Genomic DNA, 18145 nt, shown 5'->3' with positions numbered 1-18145 from the left:
TCATATCTCATGAAACTCTGCTGAACATCTGCTCCTTTGTAGCGTTGGGTGACATTGTTATTAATACTTTTAAATATTGTGTTTTATTTAGTCAGGTTATAGTAAATGCTCATCATACAGACACGGTGATGTTGGCTAAACTGATCAGCATTCTGGACCCGCTCCTAAAGACGGGTGTTTTACATATTTGCTTCCTTTACGCCTGGCATTAAAATACATTTTCTGTGATCGGATTATGTATTTGGACATCGCCTGACCACTTCTACGTGTAGGTGTAAATACACCGAAGACGCATTGAGGTGGTCGGAGATGGATTGTGACCACATTGTGACAGAAGTGTGAATGCGACGAGTCTCTGAGCGTAAATACGTTGGCGTCTCTGAGCACTGCTAAAGCCCAATTTATACTTCTGCGTAAAGTGCTCTGCGTAGGTTACGCAGAGTCCTCTGCGTCGACGCCGACTGCACAAAATATATTTTTTTAAGTGTCCGTCACTCCGTCAAGGGACAACGGAGACGGCAATAGCTGCGATTGGTCCTCAGGACAGGCCGAGCTAACGCTGCTCTGTGCCGGCTCACAGTGCGCACCCCGCGTCCACAGACGCGGAGCTGATCACCGCCGACAACGTCGCTGCCAAACTATAAATACGTCATATATTAACACACACAGCACATGTTTAGACTCTAAATGGCCAATTTCTCGCCTCAAATGATCTTAAAACTGCGTTCCGTGACACAGAAAAGTGAGAAACAGCCACTGTTTCAACAAAAACAGTCTTTCTCTCTCTTTCTTTCTCGGACGCCATTGCTCACTGTAGCCAGAAGCACAACAACCTTGCGCAGCGACCCCTACTGATCGGGTGGGAAATTGCAGCGCCTATCCGTCACCACGACGCAGAAGTATAAAGGCCAGGTGGTCTACGTGGTGACGCAGACGGATAACGCATTACGCAGTCAGAGAAGTATAATGTGGCCTTAATGTGGAAGTGGGGGGGGGGTGACCATGATCAGATAGCAATAGGATTTCGACACATGCTAATACCACGTGTGAATGCTATCTGATCACTATCTGATCACAGAAAACCCCCCTTTTTAAAGCAGTTGAAGGAAATAAACTTCCTCTTATTGCAGCTGTTCACTTCAAGACGTACAGAAATCCAAAAGCTTGTAAGAGCTGCTGGGTTTAAAAAAAACAGGATTGAACTAGAAAAGCACTCGGAGAGCGCAAACATCCACCAAGGCAGCTCAGTGCCTACAAAACACACCGTGCCGGGCGCGGCGACTGGGTCAGACAGCGAGTGTTGTAACCATTGATCGCGTCTACGGATCACGCCCAAAATTGAATCACTTGTTCCTGGTCCCATTGCAGACATTTTCGTGAAAAATTTCATCCAAATCCGTCTGTGACTTTTCCAGTTATGTTGGTCACTAACAGACAGACAAACTCCGGTTCAGGACATCATTCTTGTGCAGTAGTAGATTAAAGCTGCGTCCTGCACAGCCGTCAAAGTGGCTCACTCTTTGCACTCACAGTCCTCGACATCCTGGACGAACACACAGAAGGAAAGTCTCTCCCTTCAGGTTCCTGAGGGCCAAGCTAGATGCTAGCTTAGCTTTGGGACAGCGGTCATGTCATGTCTGTCTGGCGTAATCAGGTGGCCTGTTTGTCCGGGTGACTCTTCAGCTTGTGGAATTTAACGCTCTCCAGCTTCTCAAACCTCTTGTCGCAGAACTCGCAGGTGAAGTTGTAGTGGGCTTCTGACGTGTGTTTCTTCATGTGCCAGTTCAGAGAGGCACGCTGGCGACACTGGTAACCACAGATCTCACATCTGACAGTGGATGAAGACAGAAGAGGACGAGATTAGAGCTGAAACGATTACTTTTCTAGTTTCTGCGATTTTTCAGCTTCTTAAATGTGAATATTTTCTAGTTCTTTGATTTTTCAGCTTCTTAAATGTGAATATTTTCTAGTTTCTGTGATTTTTCAGCTTCTTAAATGTGAATATTTTCTAGTTTCTGTGATTTTTCAGCTTCTTAAATGTGAATATTTTCTAGTTTCTTTGATTTTTCAGCTTCTTAAATGTGAATATTTTCCAGTTTCTGTGATTTTTTCAGCTTCTTAAATGTGAATATTTTCTAGTTTCTGTCATTTTTCAGCTTCTTAAATGTGAATATTTTGTAGTACTTAGATTTTTCAGCTTCTTAAATGTGAATATTTTCTAGTTTCTGTGATTTTTTCAGCTTCTTAAATGTGAATATTTTCTAGTTTCTGTCATTTTTCAGCTTCTTAAATGTGAATATTTTGTAGTACTTAGATTTTTCAGCTTCTTAAATGTGAATATTTTCGAGTTTCTGCGATTTTTCAGCTTCTTAAATGTGAATATTTTCTAGTTCTTTGATTTTTCAGCTTCTTAAATGTGAATATTTTCGAGTTTCTGCGATTTTTCAGCTTCTTAAATGTGAATATTTTCTAGTTCTTTGATTTTTCAGCTTCTTAAATGTGAATATTTTCTAGTTCTTTGATTTTTCAGCTTCTTAAATGTGAATAATTACTAGTTTCTTTGCTCCACATAAAGAAATCATTACAAACTGAATCATTTTGGTTTGTGGACAAATCAAGACATTCGAGAACATCGTCATTTCCTGGTTTGACAAACTCTGATCATCATTTTCTTACATTTTATGGACAAAACGATGACTCAATTATGAAGAATAATCATTAGTTGCAGCTCTAAGTGATTCTGATTATTATTTGAATTCAAAATTTGTCCAGTAAAATCCCTGTTTGTGTTCACAGAATCATCGAGCGTAACAGTAGACGTGTGTTGTGTGATAGATGTTCACTGGTGACGTACTGAAGCGGCGTTTCTCCCGTGTGCGTACGCCTGTGAACCTCCAGGTGATTCTTACGCTTAAACGATTTCCCACACGTCTCACAGATGAAATCTCTCACCCCTGTAAATGAGAATAACGACATTTTATTTGCACAGCACCAAATACATTATCTCAAGGACGTGTTTCATGAACATTGGATCCAAAAAAGTCGGTGCAGATTATTCATCAGTCCATTTCACTTCACTTTATGTCTGAACCTGTATATCATCCAGCACATGTGATATTTGAGAGGTTTAGCGTCACAACAAAGTGCTCAGCCTCAACGTGTGGAATTATCCATCAACATAAATAACAACTTACAGATTAAAATTAACAAATGTAACCTTAAATACTCCTTAAAATCCATTTTACATGTTTTACGGCAATTTAAAACTTAATTACATCACTGAAAACAAAAAAAAACATGTTTTATATGTCCTTTAATAATGACCTATCCACCTGCAGTACTTGCAGAGACCACTAGGGGGCTGCAGCTCTATGTTGATCATTTATAGTCAAAGAAAACCATAAAAACTGCCATGACGGCTCACCTGAATGGATGATCATATGGCGGTGCAGGTGATTTGAAAGGTAAAACTTCTTCCCACAGCCTGGATGAGTGCAAACCTTGGTCCTCCCTTTCCTGTGAACGAGGTTCACGTGATTCTAAAGCGAATGAAACAAACAAACAAACAAAAAGATATTATTTCAGTCTTCAGCTCAACAAAGTGAAGCATGAAGGAAGGAACAAGCGCTGCTATTGTACCTGAAAGCTGCTAATAGCTACATAAACCTGGCTGCAGCCCTCGTACGGACAGTGGAACATCTTGAGCATCCCGTCGGCCTCGATGACCGGGCCTCGTCTGGTCCTCTTTGACCTGACGCTGGGAACACAAAAACACTTATGACAAGAAGAAAACAGCTGGAGGGTTCTCACATCCTCAATTTATTTGAAAGTCACTTCATTGTGTAGAGTATGAGCACAACAAACCTGCTCCGCTCGAGTTCTCTGTCGCTACTCAGCTCTAGAGAGTCGTCTGTGGGCTGCAGCAGCTGTTTGTCACTCAAACCTGCAAAAAAGGAAATATAGCAAAAAAATCTTATTATATCACGACTCAAGGGGATAGCAGCTAATAGCTATAGTTAATACCTGGTCAGAACAGGGGCAGAGAATACCTTTCAGGCAAAAGCAATTGTACGTGCCTTTGCATTTCATAGACATTTGGACACGGGTTTGGGCTCACTTAGAAATGTCAGGAATATCACTTTTTTTCCCAATGAATATAACATTAAATTAATCAGAAATACACTCTATACATTGTTAATGTGGCAAACGACTATTCTAGCTGAAAACGTCTGGTTTTTAATGGAATATGTACATAGGTGTATAGAGGCCCATTTCCATTGTTCTAATGGTACATTGTGTTTGCTAATGGCGTTAGAAGACTATTGGATGATTAGAAAACCCTTGAAAACCCTTGTGCAATGATGTTAGCGCAGCTGAAAACAGTTTTGCTGATTCTTTGACGAAAGGGCAAAATGATTTTTTGGAATAAAAATCATCCTTTCTAATCTTGTCTAGTGTCTAGTGACTATATTTTCTATTCAATTTGCAACTCTTTTGATGGATAAAAGTGTGACTTTTAATGGAAAACACAACAAAATTGTATAGATGATCCCAAACTTTTGACAGTTAGTGTGTACAGTACAGATAGTGTACAGTATAAAGTTAGCTCCTGTCTGTCCTGACCGTAGCACACCTGTCATGGAGTCTTCGTCCTCTGCCGTCGTGATTTTTGAGTCGCAAGCGCACACCTGGTTGTAGGCGACGCCCCCGATGACCGTGCACGTGACTTCCTCCATGTCTCCACCGCCCACATTGAGCTGGATTCCCTCCGACGCCAGCGCCTCGTAGCTGGAGCCGGTTATGATAATTAACTGGGAAAGAAAAAAAAAAACAGTAGTTAACATGTGAAGTGACTTGTTTTATGTCAAGGACTTCTACAGCGGTAGAAAAATCTACAACTACAAATATCGCCAAAAGTTAAGCTTTAAATCAGGACCCTGATTTCACCGACCTGTGAGCCTTCCAGAGCCGCCCTCTGCTCAGGCAGCTCACAGCTGCTCACGACCGTCTGCACAGTCTGGGCGTTGAACAGCTCACTCTGCTCCTGCGCAGACGCCGCGACTGTCTGAGCGCTCAGTTCCACAGAGCCGCTCAAAGTCTGCGACAGCACCGGGTCCTCGTCCGTCTTCTCTGGTTTGTCAGCTAAGGACGTTGTCATGGTAACGCAATGGTAATTATCCGGTGTAGTCCTGATTTCTTCTTCTTCGTCTTCTTCTTCCGCTGCGTCACTGTGTTGCCTCAGATCCTCAGCCTCTCCTTCGGAGGGAATGGAGTGAAATGCTGACGAGGGGGAGGCTTGCTGTTGCTCCATCTCCATCTCCCACACAGCCTGCCCTATCAGTGGGACATCCCTGGAAGGAGCCTCTGAACCGGACTGGTGGTTGAGAGCTGCATCGTCTTTGATTGGGCTCGCGGTTGCATGTTGTTCCTCAGGAACATCCACGTTTTCATCCACATCTACAGAGAGGCAAACGATTAAGCTAACGTGTCAATTACGAGCAACTGGTGTACATTAAACTCCGTTTTTATTCACCTTTGAATTGTTTGTGACTCTCTTTTCTCCTCCTCCTGCTCTCTGGGCCTTTAGCTGCAACCAATTCTGTTTTTTCAGCATCGTCATCACTGTTGACACCCTCCTCATCCTCCTCCTGCTCCTGCTCCGATTCACTTGCCTCCCTTGGAGGCGAGAAAAGGTACTGCACAAACGAGTGGTTTGATTCACATTGCCAGAGAGCAGCAGTGGAGAAGTTGGGCTGAGGCTCCAGAGCTTTGAGCTGGGGCTCGTGGGGACAGGAGTGGGAGTGATCCTGGTACCAACACACCAGGCTCTGGAGGTTTGACACTCGCTCCCTCCTGCCTGGGAGACAAGGCAAATTAATATACATCATATTATTAGTCGACTCTCTGTGTCACAATATAATAGATATGTAGCACCTCTGTAATACTTACTGTTATTTATTATTATTTAACTATTTAATTACTTAATAGAGATCTAACAGACAGCTAGCTCGCAAATGCTACATGTGAATGATATTGGGTTCCACTCACCTTTTTTCTGTTTCACCGAGACCTCAGGAGCAATCTTCTTCCTGTAATGCAGTTATGTCACAATGTTATGGGAAAAAGACAAAGTGCAGCATTATATCCATCGACTATAGTGTTATATAAGTGTTTGATTAGAAACATTTCAACTATACATGAAAGCAGAAAATACACAAACTTGTGCACATTTAAAGGTGCCATATGTAAGAATGTGGCACAAAACGGTTACTACATTGAAATTCAAAATACCGGCGTCTTTTAGGTTTCGTATTCTGACATAACTGGCAACCCGTGGTTGCTCGGCAGCTGAGGCTCTACTGACTGCAATGATTGGTAGACAGCGATAGGTGGCGCCACATGCCAAAACATGATTTCAAAACATAAACATGATTTTCAGTCTGCAAAATATTTCTTTTAATGCAAATAGTTTGTCTGTACTGTTGTTGTTGGTGAGTTCAGTTTGTTATATGAACATTATTCCTGAGTCTCTGTTACATATTAGGAGGATTTTATGGCCAGTTGCTTTAGATTTATTACACAATGCACCTTTAACTCCAACAGAAAATGTTTAAACTCAGAAACTACTATGAGAATACCTCACATCCCATTATGATGTACAGTTGAGTTATGTAGTAATACAGTGGCCATTGCCTACCTGCTGTATTTCTGCTGGTATTTCTCTCCGTACGTAGAGTTGAGCAGGATCAGATACTCTGCCAATCCCGCATCACTCAGGCTGGTCCGTCTGCGGAGCTCGCTCCACAGCTTGTGCGACTCTCCCAGGTAAACCCTCCGCACGTCGTACTTCTTTCGGGACTCGAGGCGCCTCTGCGCCCGGTCAGAGTCCGTGAGTCTGGGTCGTCCTCTGCAGCGCCTCAACATGCCTCTGACTTGTTCCCCAGCTTGGTCGCCGTCCAGGGAACCCTCCAACTCTGTCGGGCTATGCGCCATCTTGGCCACAACAGCTGGTAATCACGTAGCGGAAGTTGTAGCAGAGCTGACAGGAAGTAGCAGTAGAAGAACTTTTGTTTACATCTTTCGACCGTGAACAGAGGATTGCAAACATTTGCTCGCCGTAGCACATAGTTATGTTGTAAATGTGTGCAAATATTAATGTGTCAAATCAGCGAGAAATGTTCACCACCGTGCGAGGCGAAAACGGGCGGAACGATACAATGAATGAATGCGTGTGACACGGACCGCGGTGGCACGAACACCAAGGTGCAACATGAAAATAGAGACGGGAAACTTGAGCCCGTTCAACTTTATCAATGATATATTTACAAAAGCATTGATTTATATTAACTTAATTAGGTCAAATAAACTGTACAATTAAAGGCATACACTTCAATGTCTGTATACTTCATATACTGTGTTTTCACGGCTTTAAACTGAAATGTTTTTATATTTATTTTATGTTATTGAATTTGATTCAGAATTTGATAGTTAACGTTAACTGCCCGTAGAGTCAATTGAGTAATTCAAATTACAGTCAACAAAGTCCTGGGTTCATGACATGTTTTAATCCAAAATCACATATAATTATTTTTTACATTACAATAGAAACATGAAATCTAATGACAGGTTTATGATAATGTGTGATTTTTTGTGTGTGTATCTTCAGAAGAGATGGACAGAGGAAGGACTTACTTACGAGAAGGACGATCATATGACTGTCTTTGATGTTTAAATTAGTTTTGTCATGTTTTTACACAGGTCAATGAAAAAGAACTACACGGCCCATAATGCAATTGACGTCAGTGCATTGACTTCCGGGGCACGCTGTTATAAGATGAAATCATGGATTGTTTTGGTTCTGTCAACTTCTCCCAACTTTAGCCCGGGTTTGGGTTCGTGTATTTGTGTTTACGCTACTTTTGAATAATTGTTAGCAGTGTCACCAATGGACGCTTTGCAGAAACACCGTTCACTTTATAAAGGAACGACGCCACCATGGAAAGAAACGTATCGAAAGGTGAGACACGAAACGTAAACATGCCAGTTGGCTAGCTAGCATGTCGGGGGGCCACAAAAGCATAGGTGTGTGTTCACCACTGACTTTGTTTGTGATGTGTGTTTCTGCCGTGGCTGTGTCTCACCAGCGCTGCGTGGACAGGCTAAAAAACAGCCGGTCCAGGCTGCTGGAGAGGTACCGTCAGGCGGGGGAGAGTCCGCAGCGCTGCGGCTCCGGGGCCTCGACCATCGTCCAGGAGGTGATGGAGGAAGAGTGGAGCGCCCTGCAGTCAGAGGACCGGAGGCTGCCCTCCCTGTGGGGGCCGGAGGGCATGACAGAGGTCGGTCTCTCTCCTCCAGTCTCCAAAATATCTTCTTTCTTTTTTTTTGTACAATCTAAGTTTTTGCTTAGACACAAACAGTCCATGAATGTTAGACAATTAAATACTTGGCCTGTCGTCCTTCTCTTTTTCTGAAGATGTTCAGTGTTATGAAAGAATATGACGAGTTGGCAGTCCTTGAAGAAATCCAACAAGAGCTCATGTCTCAAGGTAACGTGTTTCTGTAATGCTGTCTTTTCTAATTCTGTCTGAGTCACAGGGCAATAGGCAGCGTACACACTGGACAGGAAGCAAGTCCATTGCAGGGCCAACATACAGAGACGAACAACCATTCACTCTCACATCCAGAGAACCCAGAGAAAACCCATGCACACACAGGGACAACATGCACATTTTCTTGCAGAATAGCCCTTTTCAGGACTGGGCCTTTTTGCTTAACCAGGAAACCTGCTTCAAGTTCTGTATTTTTAATTAAAAACATTGATATTTGCAGTCAAAATATTAGTAGTTGAATTGATGTGATGACTGCAGATGCACTGGAATCAAGTGTGTGTGTGTGTGAGCTCGATGTTATCGTTCTCCCTTTCTTCAGAAAAGTCTATTATCGATGAGTATGAGAGCAACCTGCAGTTTGAACAGCAGTACATCTCGTCTGTGGTGGAAGGGATGGACGAGATGCATATTATTTGCCCCATGTGTCGCGTGTGAGTCAAATACTTTCCCATTACTCCCAAATGTATTGACAAAGGACGTTTATCAAAGAGTTGACTTGTGTGTTTCATGTTTGTTTGTTTTTAGGAACAATTTAAATATCAACAGTTATTTTATCTCCTGTCCCTGCGGAGTGTACATAAACACTAAGGTATGTTTTTGTCAACTATCGTCAACTAAATTAAAAATGTGTTTTCTTTGTCTTGATTATTTCTGTACGTCTTCTGTTTAGAAACGTAACATAACTCCAGACGTCCTGCGCCACCTGCTGGAGTCCCGGATGTCGGAGCACATGGAAGACTGTCTCCACAACCCTGTTTTCTCTGTAGCTGCAAACACTGACAGCTCTCCAAACCTGATGATCAGCTGCCAGGTACAGCAAAGTCTCTGCCAAGACACTGAACGATTTGGAAATTTTTATGTATTATTTTATTAATAATAATAATAATAATAATAATTAAATGATGTACCATTCATCGCTGAGGTTTCTAATAATTAACGAGGACAAAAATAAAATTGCAAACACCACATCTGTTTCCTCTGTTTCCAGGTTTGTGACTATTTGTCCGTCGTCCTGTGAACACGCGCAGAGCTATCATGAGCGACTCTGCTCGTGAGACTTCATTTGGAGTTTTTTTTTTTAACTCTTTGTATGTTTTGTGAAATAAAGACTATATTTTTTAAAAATGTGTTTATGTGGTTTATTATCAGTCTTATTCATCAATGAAACATGATAAACATGTGTATAAAGAAACACTTCAAATACAGATAGTGTTATGTTTGTGCTGATTGAGATTTTTGTTGTTACTGATTTTTAGACGAGCTTTGATTGCATTGCTGTATAATTAGTTTTTTTTAAATGCAGAACACATGTCGCAAGAGCCAACTTTATTTTAACTGTCTCATCACGATCCCCTTTGATTCCATGAAATCAAAGTGGGCATGTTTTTGTAGAATATTTTTTTTTCCCAGGGTTAGATGTGAGAAAAAGATCATTTCACACAGATGTGAATGACAGCCACTCACACATTTCTGCCTCAATCTGAGATCCATCAAAGTAAAACTCGCCCTTTATGTGCAACCAAGACAAGATCAGTGTATGTGGTCTAACCCTAAAACCCTCACCACAAAGAGTAATCTATTACTGTAACGCGTTACCACCCCAATATTCGCCTTATTTCGTCAAGTAGGCTTTTTGAAGGATATACCCGCTTTTACCGGTAGGGGTCGCCATTATCCCGACCATCTGAACAATCTGACCGGAAAACAGCCGGCCAGAGTGGAACGGAGGCTGGTAGAGGAAAGATGGCAGCCGCGGCAGTGGCTGAGTTTCAGAGAGCACAGTCTCTTCTTGGAACAGACAGGGATGCCTCTATCGACATCCTTCATTCTATAGGTAAATATAGTAGACATAATGTGGCCATAGAAAGGAAAAATATTTCCACCGGCCCAGAGATTTATGCTTTTACACCCCCAAGCGTGGAGCAGTTGAGTTAGCAACCTTTGCTTTTAGCCCGTTAGCAGCTAAGCTACGTTAGCTAGCACAGTGTTGGCCGACTCCTTTTTCTCGATGCTTGCACAGTGAGTCAGCAGCAGCAGCGGCTAGCCGGTTCTTAGCATCATACTGGCTAGCTTGACAGCCAAGCTAACGTTAGCTTCGCAGGCTCATTCATTTAACACGAACTTGGCTGATAGCTGGCTAGTTAACGTTCGCACGCAGACAATATTGTTAGCATGGAGTATTCGTCTTGTTGCAAGTCAGGGCAACAAGGAAATTAATGTGACACAGAATAGGCTCTCGAATGGCAGTTTCTTTGTCATGGCAGTTAGCTCATGCTCACGTATCATTTGACACTGTTTGATTTTAGTCCCGTTAAGACATGGAGCTGTCATGGTCTTGTAGTGTTTAATTTGACACTTCATATATTAACACGGCTAGTGTTGGCTACCTGCCTGGCTGCTTGTCATCCTACCTAGCATGTTAGCGATACAATTTGACGTAATGCTAGTTGTCAGAGACGGAAAGAAGGGGATGCGTGTGTCATCAGCGGTTATTTATGTCAGCACACACACATCCAGCGTACATTACTCTTATCTCCGTGTGTTTGCTTGCTGTAGTGAAGCGGGACATCCAGGACAGCGATGAGGAGGCGGTGCGTGTTAAAGAGCAGAGCATCTTGGAGTTGGGTGGTCTGCTGGCCAAGACAGGACAGGCTGCAGGTAAGAACATGTTCATGTGCTCAAGTCACACACACACACACGAAGCTTTTTGTCACACTGATTACATCAATGTAATTGTTAAATTCAAGTCACGACTCCTGACTCCAAGGATGTATTGTTCAGTGACCGATCCAGCTGTTTCTCGTATGTCTTTGTGATCATAATTGCCTTAATTAAGTTGTTCTTGTTTTTGGAAACCTATCTAAACAATGTGAACTTGCACTGTTCATGTTACTTTTGTTATTATTATTATTATTGTCATCTATTTTATTGATATGGACCCGTGTGTCGGAAATAAAAATGAATACTGAATACTTCAAACACAGTTGAAGTTGAGTTAGTTTCACTTTCACCAGTTGTCCTGTTGTTGTGTGATTGTGTGACAGATAAATTCTGCACTGTTTTCATTTGTGTTGAACTTCGGTGTCGCACCTCAGCAGCCGCATTTCCGCTGTTAGTGCTCAATGAAGTTACTATTTCACTCCCCCTATAGGTTTATAATTTGAACTAAGCTGTTAATCTTTGAATAAATGAAAGTAGATGTATAGTGATTGGCTAACAGAAAAAACATCAGAGTATGGAGAGGAGTTGGTGAAACTTGGTGTCCTTTAGGTGAAACGTTGCCATGGTGGCAGAATAACCACAAGCCTTTTTTTAAAAAATAATTAAATATGTCTTCTCCTGTCCTCGTCTCAGAGCTTGGGGGTCTGCTTAAGTATGTACGCCCCTTCCTCAACTCCATCTCCAAGGCCAAGGCAGCTCGGCTGGTCCGCTCCCTGCTTGACCTCTTCCTGGACATGGAGGCTGCCACGGGTCAGGAGGTTGAGCTTTGTTTGGAGTGCATAGAGTGGGCCAAGACTGAGAAGAGGACCTTCCTCAGACAGGCACTCGAGGTGAGACTGCGTGTACTCGTGCATGGCTGTGTATCACATAATGATACCATCTGTCGGTCACACTGGTGTCCACTAGCGTATATCTTCCTGTGAATGGGAACATAATTTACAAAATTGACATAATGGGCTATTGAAGAAGACCTCAAACTCCTCAAAAAATATTCACTGTTATGAATCGAGTAGGAAGTGGAGGGACTACGTCAATTTTCTTATATGTGCACTATGCGTTTCCCACTTTTGTGGGTTTTATTCCAGCCTATCAGTCTACAGATTGTGAACTCAACATTTACCGAATAAGTACTAAATTCACTGTTATTAGGGGTTTTCCTAATAGTTTGCAGCCCTTCTAGTTTGTGTAAAATAGGTTTCCTGGCTTCTTTTTGAGTGAGGACTACTGTATGTACTCTCGGTGCCAACAAGTCAAGTACAAACAAGTTAAAGTTATGTTGTTTCTGATGTGTTTGTTGTTTTCCTTTCCCCTCAGGCTCGTCTCATTTCGTTGTATTTTGACACAAAGTGCTACCAGGAGGCACTACAACTTGGTGAGCGTTCAATCTCTTGGAAGTAGTTTTGAATCATTTTTTCAGTCCTAATGTGAATTCTAGGACTGAGAGATCAGTAAACACACTAAAGCTATTATGCTAACTTCCTTTCTCCCCATTAGGCACCCTGTTGCTCCAGGAGCTGAAGAAGATGGACGACAAGGCCTTGCTGGTTGAGGTTCAGCTGTTGGAGAGTAAGACGTACCACGCACTCAGCAACCTTCCCAAGGCCCGCGCAGCTCTTACCTCTGCCAGGACGACCGCCAACGCCATCTACTGCCCGCCCAAACTACAAGCAGCTTTAGACATGCAGTCAGGTACAGTATAGATATTTGACATTAAATGGACGTATACGTTGCCTGTCATTTACCCTCTGTGTGTGTGTGTGTGTGTTGCGTCCTCAGGGATCATTCACGCAGCAGAGGAGAAAGACTGGAAGACGGCATACTCCTACTTCTACGAGGCCTTTGAGGGCTACGATTCTATTGACAGCCCCCGAGCCATTACAGCCCTAAAATACATGCTGCTCTGCAAAATCATGCTCAATTTGTAAGTGGAGAAACATGACGACGATTAACATGTTACTGCATTATTTACCAGTTTGAAGTAAAGTAAGATTTCTTTAAGAATGAAGCCAGAAACGAACCTTTAGCTGTTTTTTCGTTTCTTATTTTCAGGCCAGAGGATGTACAGTCTCTCATCAGTGGGAAGTTAGCTCTCCGGTATGCTGGAAGACAGGTATTATTTCCATTCATTTCCTTCAATTTCCATTTCAATAAAAACATTTTGTGACCGTGGTTGTCCAGTCAGATTATCTTGCATTATGTCCATTATTGTCATTTCATATGACAATCATTAAAAAAGACTCTATGTCAAGCAAACAATTATCAGTTTATCTGCTTCAATGTGAGTCACATTTCCAAGAAGGTTATTGCTTAAAATTACCTGGCATATATTTAAAGGCAGAGGAGCCTCATTATCAACGTTACAGTTTTAAAACCACATCCACTGTGTAGTATTTCCCCCAATTGATCCTGGACTCTTGTCAGAATTGAGGTTAACATGAGCAGCTCTTCTGTGTTAAAACAAGTCGGTCTGAAACACTTAAACAGCTTCATTACTGATTCAAGAAACCAAGAAACTGGCATGAAATGAGAAGCCTGCTCTTATTTTTCTTGCTATGATTCGTCTCCTCAGATTTGTTCTGTGATTTATTTTTTTGTTGTTGGAAAAAAAGGCGTTCTTAACACCCTGGAGATCACAGAGGTTGCCATAGAAATGGAATACACTTCTGCCCTAGTGAGCTATGTGGAAATGATGTGAAAGCATTGCATCTGTAGCAATAGGAGCTGAGAGATGGCGCTCACCATAAAAGGGTAGCTCTGATAAATTCAGATTCTCATCCACTGCTATACAGTATAACCCTTTTTTTTCTTTTCTACAGACAGACTCACTGAAATGCGTAGCGCTAGCCAGCAAGAACCGGTCGCTCGCGGACTTTGAAAAGGTTTGTGTCTGGAATCGGATGCCGTACGATGACCGTTGTTTAGCAGCGCAGGATGAGGCTTGTAATGTTCTGTTTGCACCATCTTCAAGGCACTTACAGAGTACAAAGCTGAGCTGAGGGATGACCCCATCATCAGCACCCATCTGACCAAGCTGTACGACAACCTGCTGGAGAAGAATCTCATCAGGGTCATCGAGCCTTTCTCCAGGGTCCAGGTAAACCATCGAATCAGCTCGACTTCACACATTTGGAGATCAGGGATTATAAGTGCACATATCGGTTGACTCAGAATACTGGTTTTATGTCCTTCTGTCTTTTTCCCCCACAGATAGCACACATTTCCTCCCTCATTAAACTTTCTAAGGTAAGATTTAGCCCATTTCTTATTTTTAATCATACATGAGCTGCCTGTTTGCTCAAGTTTCTGCAGTAAAACACAGTTCTGTACTTGTGTGTCTGACTTGCAGGGAGACGTGGAGAGGAAATTATCACAGATGATCCTGGATGAGAAGTTTCACGGTGAGTAATCTGCACTTCACGTACGACCAAATGCACATATATAATGTTTACTTTTATTGTGACGCGTAAGTATTCTGTGGAGTAGAATGAGGGAAAGTTTGTCGTAATGCAGCAGGTCTGGGAATAATGTCCATACATGTGCAAAGCACCCGAGGGGATTGTAAAGATCACATGTATTGCGTCTGTCAGGTTATGTCATATATTGCGCAATCTCAATTTACTGCATTCCAGTTAGCTTGAAAGATCACTTATATTTAGACGTTTGCCATGAGATTTCAAGTGCTTTGTTCCGACTTCTATGATCTAAATTGAATAAAGTTGCACCTTCCTTCTCTTGGCTGACCCTTTTTCCACGCCGACAGGTATTTTGGACCAAGGTGAAGGCGTGCTGATTGTTTTCGACGAGCCAGTGGTGGACAAGACGTACGAGGCAGCTCTGGAGACCATTCAGAACATGAGCAAAGTGGTAGACTCGCTCTACAACAAAGCCAAGAAGCTAACATAAGGTAAGCCCGACGCGGAGCCGATCGTACGAGTGAGAAAGTCTCCCCAGAAAGTTCTTTTTTTGAGCTATGCCGCTCAAACGTAAAAAAAAAAAAAAACAGTTAAGAAGCAGAAGCTGAAATTCTGCGGTACCCTTTCCGTCTTCCCTCCCCTGCAGAAAGAGTGAAACCGCCTGTCCCTCCTGTTCAGTGTGACGAGGGCCAGTCCTGACCTCCGTCAATCTTTCACTTCAACCTGGGAGACACAGTCGCAGCGTGTGGGAGAACGTGGAGATTACAAACACTTCAACAATCCAGCAAGCAAATAAACCAGCTGACCAACCGAACTAACTAACCAACAGGACAACAAAGTGACAGGGTGGACGACACACAAAGATCCTCCCACTTCCCCCCCCCCCCTCGGCCCCTCCACTCCTCCCTTCCTCCTGTCACTGTCGCCTCCTTATCATCTGACTGGGGGTTGATCTGGCACAAAGTGCTCCCCCCTATGGACAAATCCTGGCACTGCGCCCCCTTTCCTCTCTTCTCCCACAACTGGTTTCTGTTGTATGTAAAAAAAACTGGACAAGCAACCCCTTCACCACCACTACCTGGTTTCTGCACTGGCCATCAGGGAATCTTGTAAAATAACAATAAATAATACATATACAGTACTTATACATACATGATATTGTACAAAAAAAAAAGAACCGCTGTCACCTGGTTGGTTTGTTCCTCACCTGATTCTTTTAATTCAACGTGCCAACAGGCCCGAATGTGAATGTTTTGAAAGTCTCTGGTTTTCAGCGGCTGTGAAGTAATCGACAAACTAGACTCCCCTCCACACACACACACACACACACACACACACACCTCATCACAACCTTCCCGCGACCCTCGTGGTCTCACCCAAGTCATAAGGCATTCTGGGATTTGTGGACCATACAGGGAATTTGCTCTCTATCCACTCGGGACCATGCCACAATGAGCAGAGGGCACTCATCACCCTTACACTCTCCCCCCCACCCTCTCTTTTTTTCCTCCCACTTCCTGTTTGTACATAACAGTTGCCAAGCATCATTCAAGGCCTGATTATAGTCACACTGCCCCCCCCACTCCACTCCACTCCACTCTGTCTTTCATTCTTTTTCTCTTTTGTAAACGAGTAAAGAACAGAAGAATAAATCTTGCCACCGAGAGCTTGGTCGGTCACACAAAAAAAAGTGCTTTTTGATGCTCGATGTGTGGCTGCGGAGGAGAACTCTTGTTCTGGGAATTGAGAAGGGTGGGTTTCACTGAAGAAGAAGGAGAAGACGAAGAAGAAAAACCAAGCTGTACATTTTTGGGAACTTAATTTTGCAAGGACTCAAGGGTTTACTGTATATGACAAGAGAGAAAAACAAACGCTAATAAAAAAAAAAAACACAAAAAATTAAAACCTGTGAGTGTTGTGATTTAAGGATCCGGGAATTGAGTTACAGAGTTGTTTCTTCCTTTTTTGATTTTTCTTTGCTCCTAATCTGCACTTCAATCAATATTTTCTTCCCCCAGATGTAAAAACAATTCCTCTGGTTTCAGATTTTAAAAAGTCTAAAGTGTAAGAATCACTACAGAAATGATGTAATTTCACACAGTAAAGCACATACAAAAAGTTTAAATATTAAAAACCTTTTATGTTAAAGGTAGTAAACACTTACTATACAAATATACTCATGGGTTATATTGTATATTGCATTTTTGCCAATAAAACCCTCCTAAATATTACACACTGGACCTTTTAAAGATTTGTATTCTCCTTTTTTAATAGAGGAGCAAATAAAATATTATATTATGTCAAGATTTGGGCAAGAAAATATTTTTTTTCTATTAACTGATAATAAAAAAAAGAAGTTATTAGTTCTAGCCTGAGGTGAAAAGGTGTGAAAACTATGGAGCAAGGATGGAAGACTCAACCATGACATTACCGAATGCTGCTTTTCTGCTAAATCTATGATGCAAAGCTAAAGCTAAAGTGTTACCAACATTTTTGTTTTTCTGCTCTGCCTTTGTTTAGTCTTATTTTTTTATTATGTATCTTTCATCTCTCTCATGGAAACATGCCGTGTTGGACCAACACTTTTTGAGTTTTAATAATAACTCCATGTTTTATACACTGTCCCTTTAACCGCAGATCTTATACAGTTGTTCACCAAACTCCCTGAATGGAAACTAAAACAAAAACTAAAAAAACAAGGAAGTTTTGCCTCCATCAACCTGACTGGACCGGTGGCTCTTTTGCCTGCCCCGGTGCATGGTGGGAGAAGCCCGGAGGGGGCCCCCAATAATCCTTAATTCACTGTAAATAACTCTCAACGTGGGTTAACTATAACACTCGGCTCCGGGATCTGCATTTGAATGGGGCGCAAAGCTGATGCGTAAACACTGCTTATCACAACACCATTAATGCGCAGCTCTGCAGCTCCATGGGTAAATCTCTGTTTTGTGGAGTGTAGAGGAGGGGGGGGGGTGAAGATTCCCGGAAGTTATTTAAAGGATTCCACATAACACTTATGTCCAAGTCCATGTTAGTAGCAGCAGCAGCAGCAGCAGCAGCACGACTTTATGGCGTGGCCGAGAGTTCCAAAGTGTTGGAGCGATCCGGTTCAAGAGGAGGAGGCTTTTTACATGGAGGTTAGTGTGGGGAGCAGAGGGAGCCAGACAGGCGACAGTCAGCGCTGTCTTGGCCTCGGGGCAGAGGCAGGGAGCGCGCGGGCGAGCCAATGAGAAGGAGACATCCACTCCCCTCAGTCCTGCCCGGCTTGGCTCAGCTCGGCGCACCCTGTAATTAGGAGCTCGAGTTGGGTTGGGCGCCGCCACCGTGGACAGCCTGGCTGCTGCTGCTGCTGCTGCTGCTGCGTCAAGGGAGTTTTGGGAAACGCCAGCAGCTCCACCACCA

General features: G+C 42.8%; 3 protein-coding genes across 3 annotated transcripts; 2 read left to right on the top strand and 1 right to left on the bottom strand.

Moving 5' to 3' along the window:
- Positions 1-1650: 1650 nt before the first annotated feature.
- Positions 1651-6993, bottom strand: znf653 (zinc finger protein 653; the record flags this gene model as incomplete). The annotated part of the gene is made up of 10 exons (XM_083896508.1): positions 1651-1828; positions 2855-2954; positions 3425-3539; positions 3640-3757; positions 3865-3943; positions 4634-4811; positions 4952-5457; positions 5534-5857; positions 6049-6089; positions 6698-6993. The coding sequence occupies 10 exons, from the start codon at positions 6991-6993 to the stop codon at positions 1651-1653; spliced, it is 1935 nt and encodes a 644-aa protein (XP_083752634.1).
- An 835-nt stretch (positions 6994-7828) lies between these two features.
- On the top strand, positions 7829-9721 carry rpain (RPA interacting protein). Its single transcript, XM_083896889.1, has 7 exons — positions 7829-8017; positions 8145-8336; positions 8474-8546; positions 8929-9040; positions 9135-9198; positions 9280-9420; positions 9598-9721. The coding sequence occupies exons 1-7, from the start codon at positions 7946-7948 to the stop codon at positions 9625-9627; spliced, it is 684 nt and encodes a 227-aa protein (XP_083753015.1). The 5' UTR covers positions 7829-7945; the 3' UTR covers positions 9628-9721.
- A 621-nt stretch (positions 9722-10342) lies between these two features.
- LOC310933587 (26S proteasome non-ATPase regulatory subunit 11A) lies at positions 10343-16528 on the top strand. The gene is made up of 13 exons (XM_083897103.1): positions 10343-10443; positions 11166-11267; positions 11964-12160; positions 12645-12702; positions 12825-13019; positions 13107-13251; positions 13380-13440; positions 14147-14209; positions 14299-14424; positions 14538-14573; positions 14677-14728; positions 15091-15234; positions 15390-16528. Exons 1-12 carry the CDS (start codon positions 10353-10355, stop codon positions 15231-15233), a joined length of 1269 nt encoding a protein of 422 aa, XP_083753229.1. The 5' UTR covers positions 10343-10352; the 3' UTR covers position 15234; positions 15390-16528.
- Positions 16529-18145: the final 1617 nt, after the last annotated feature.

Source organism: Microchirus variegatus, assembly GCF_963457635.1.
Source record: "Microchirus variegatus genome assembly, chromosome: 10".
Classification (NCBI taxonomy): Eukaryota; Metazoa; Chordata; class Actinopteri; order Pleuronectiformes; family Soleidae; genus Microchirus; species Microchirus variegatus.
Note: the sequence above shows the minus strand (reverse complement) of the source record. Positions and strands in the feature narration are given on the sequence as shown.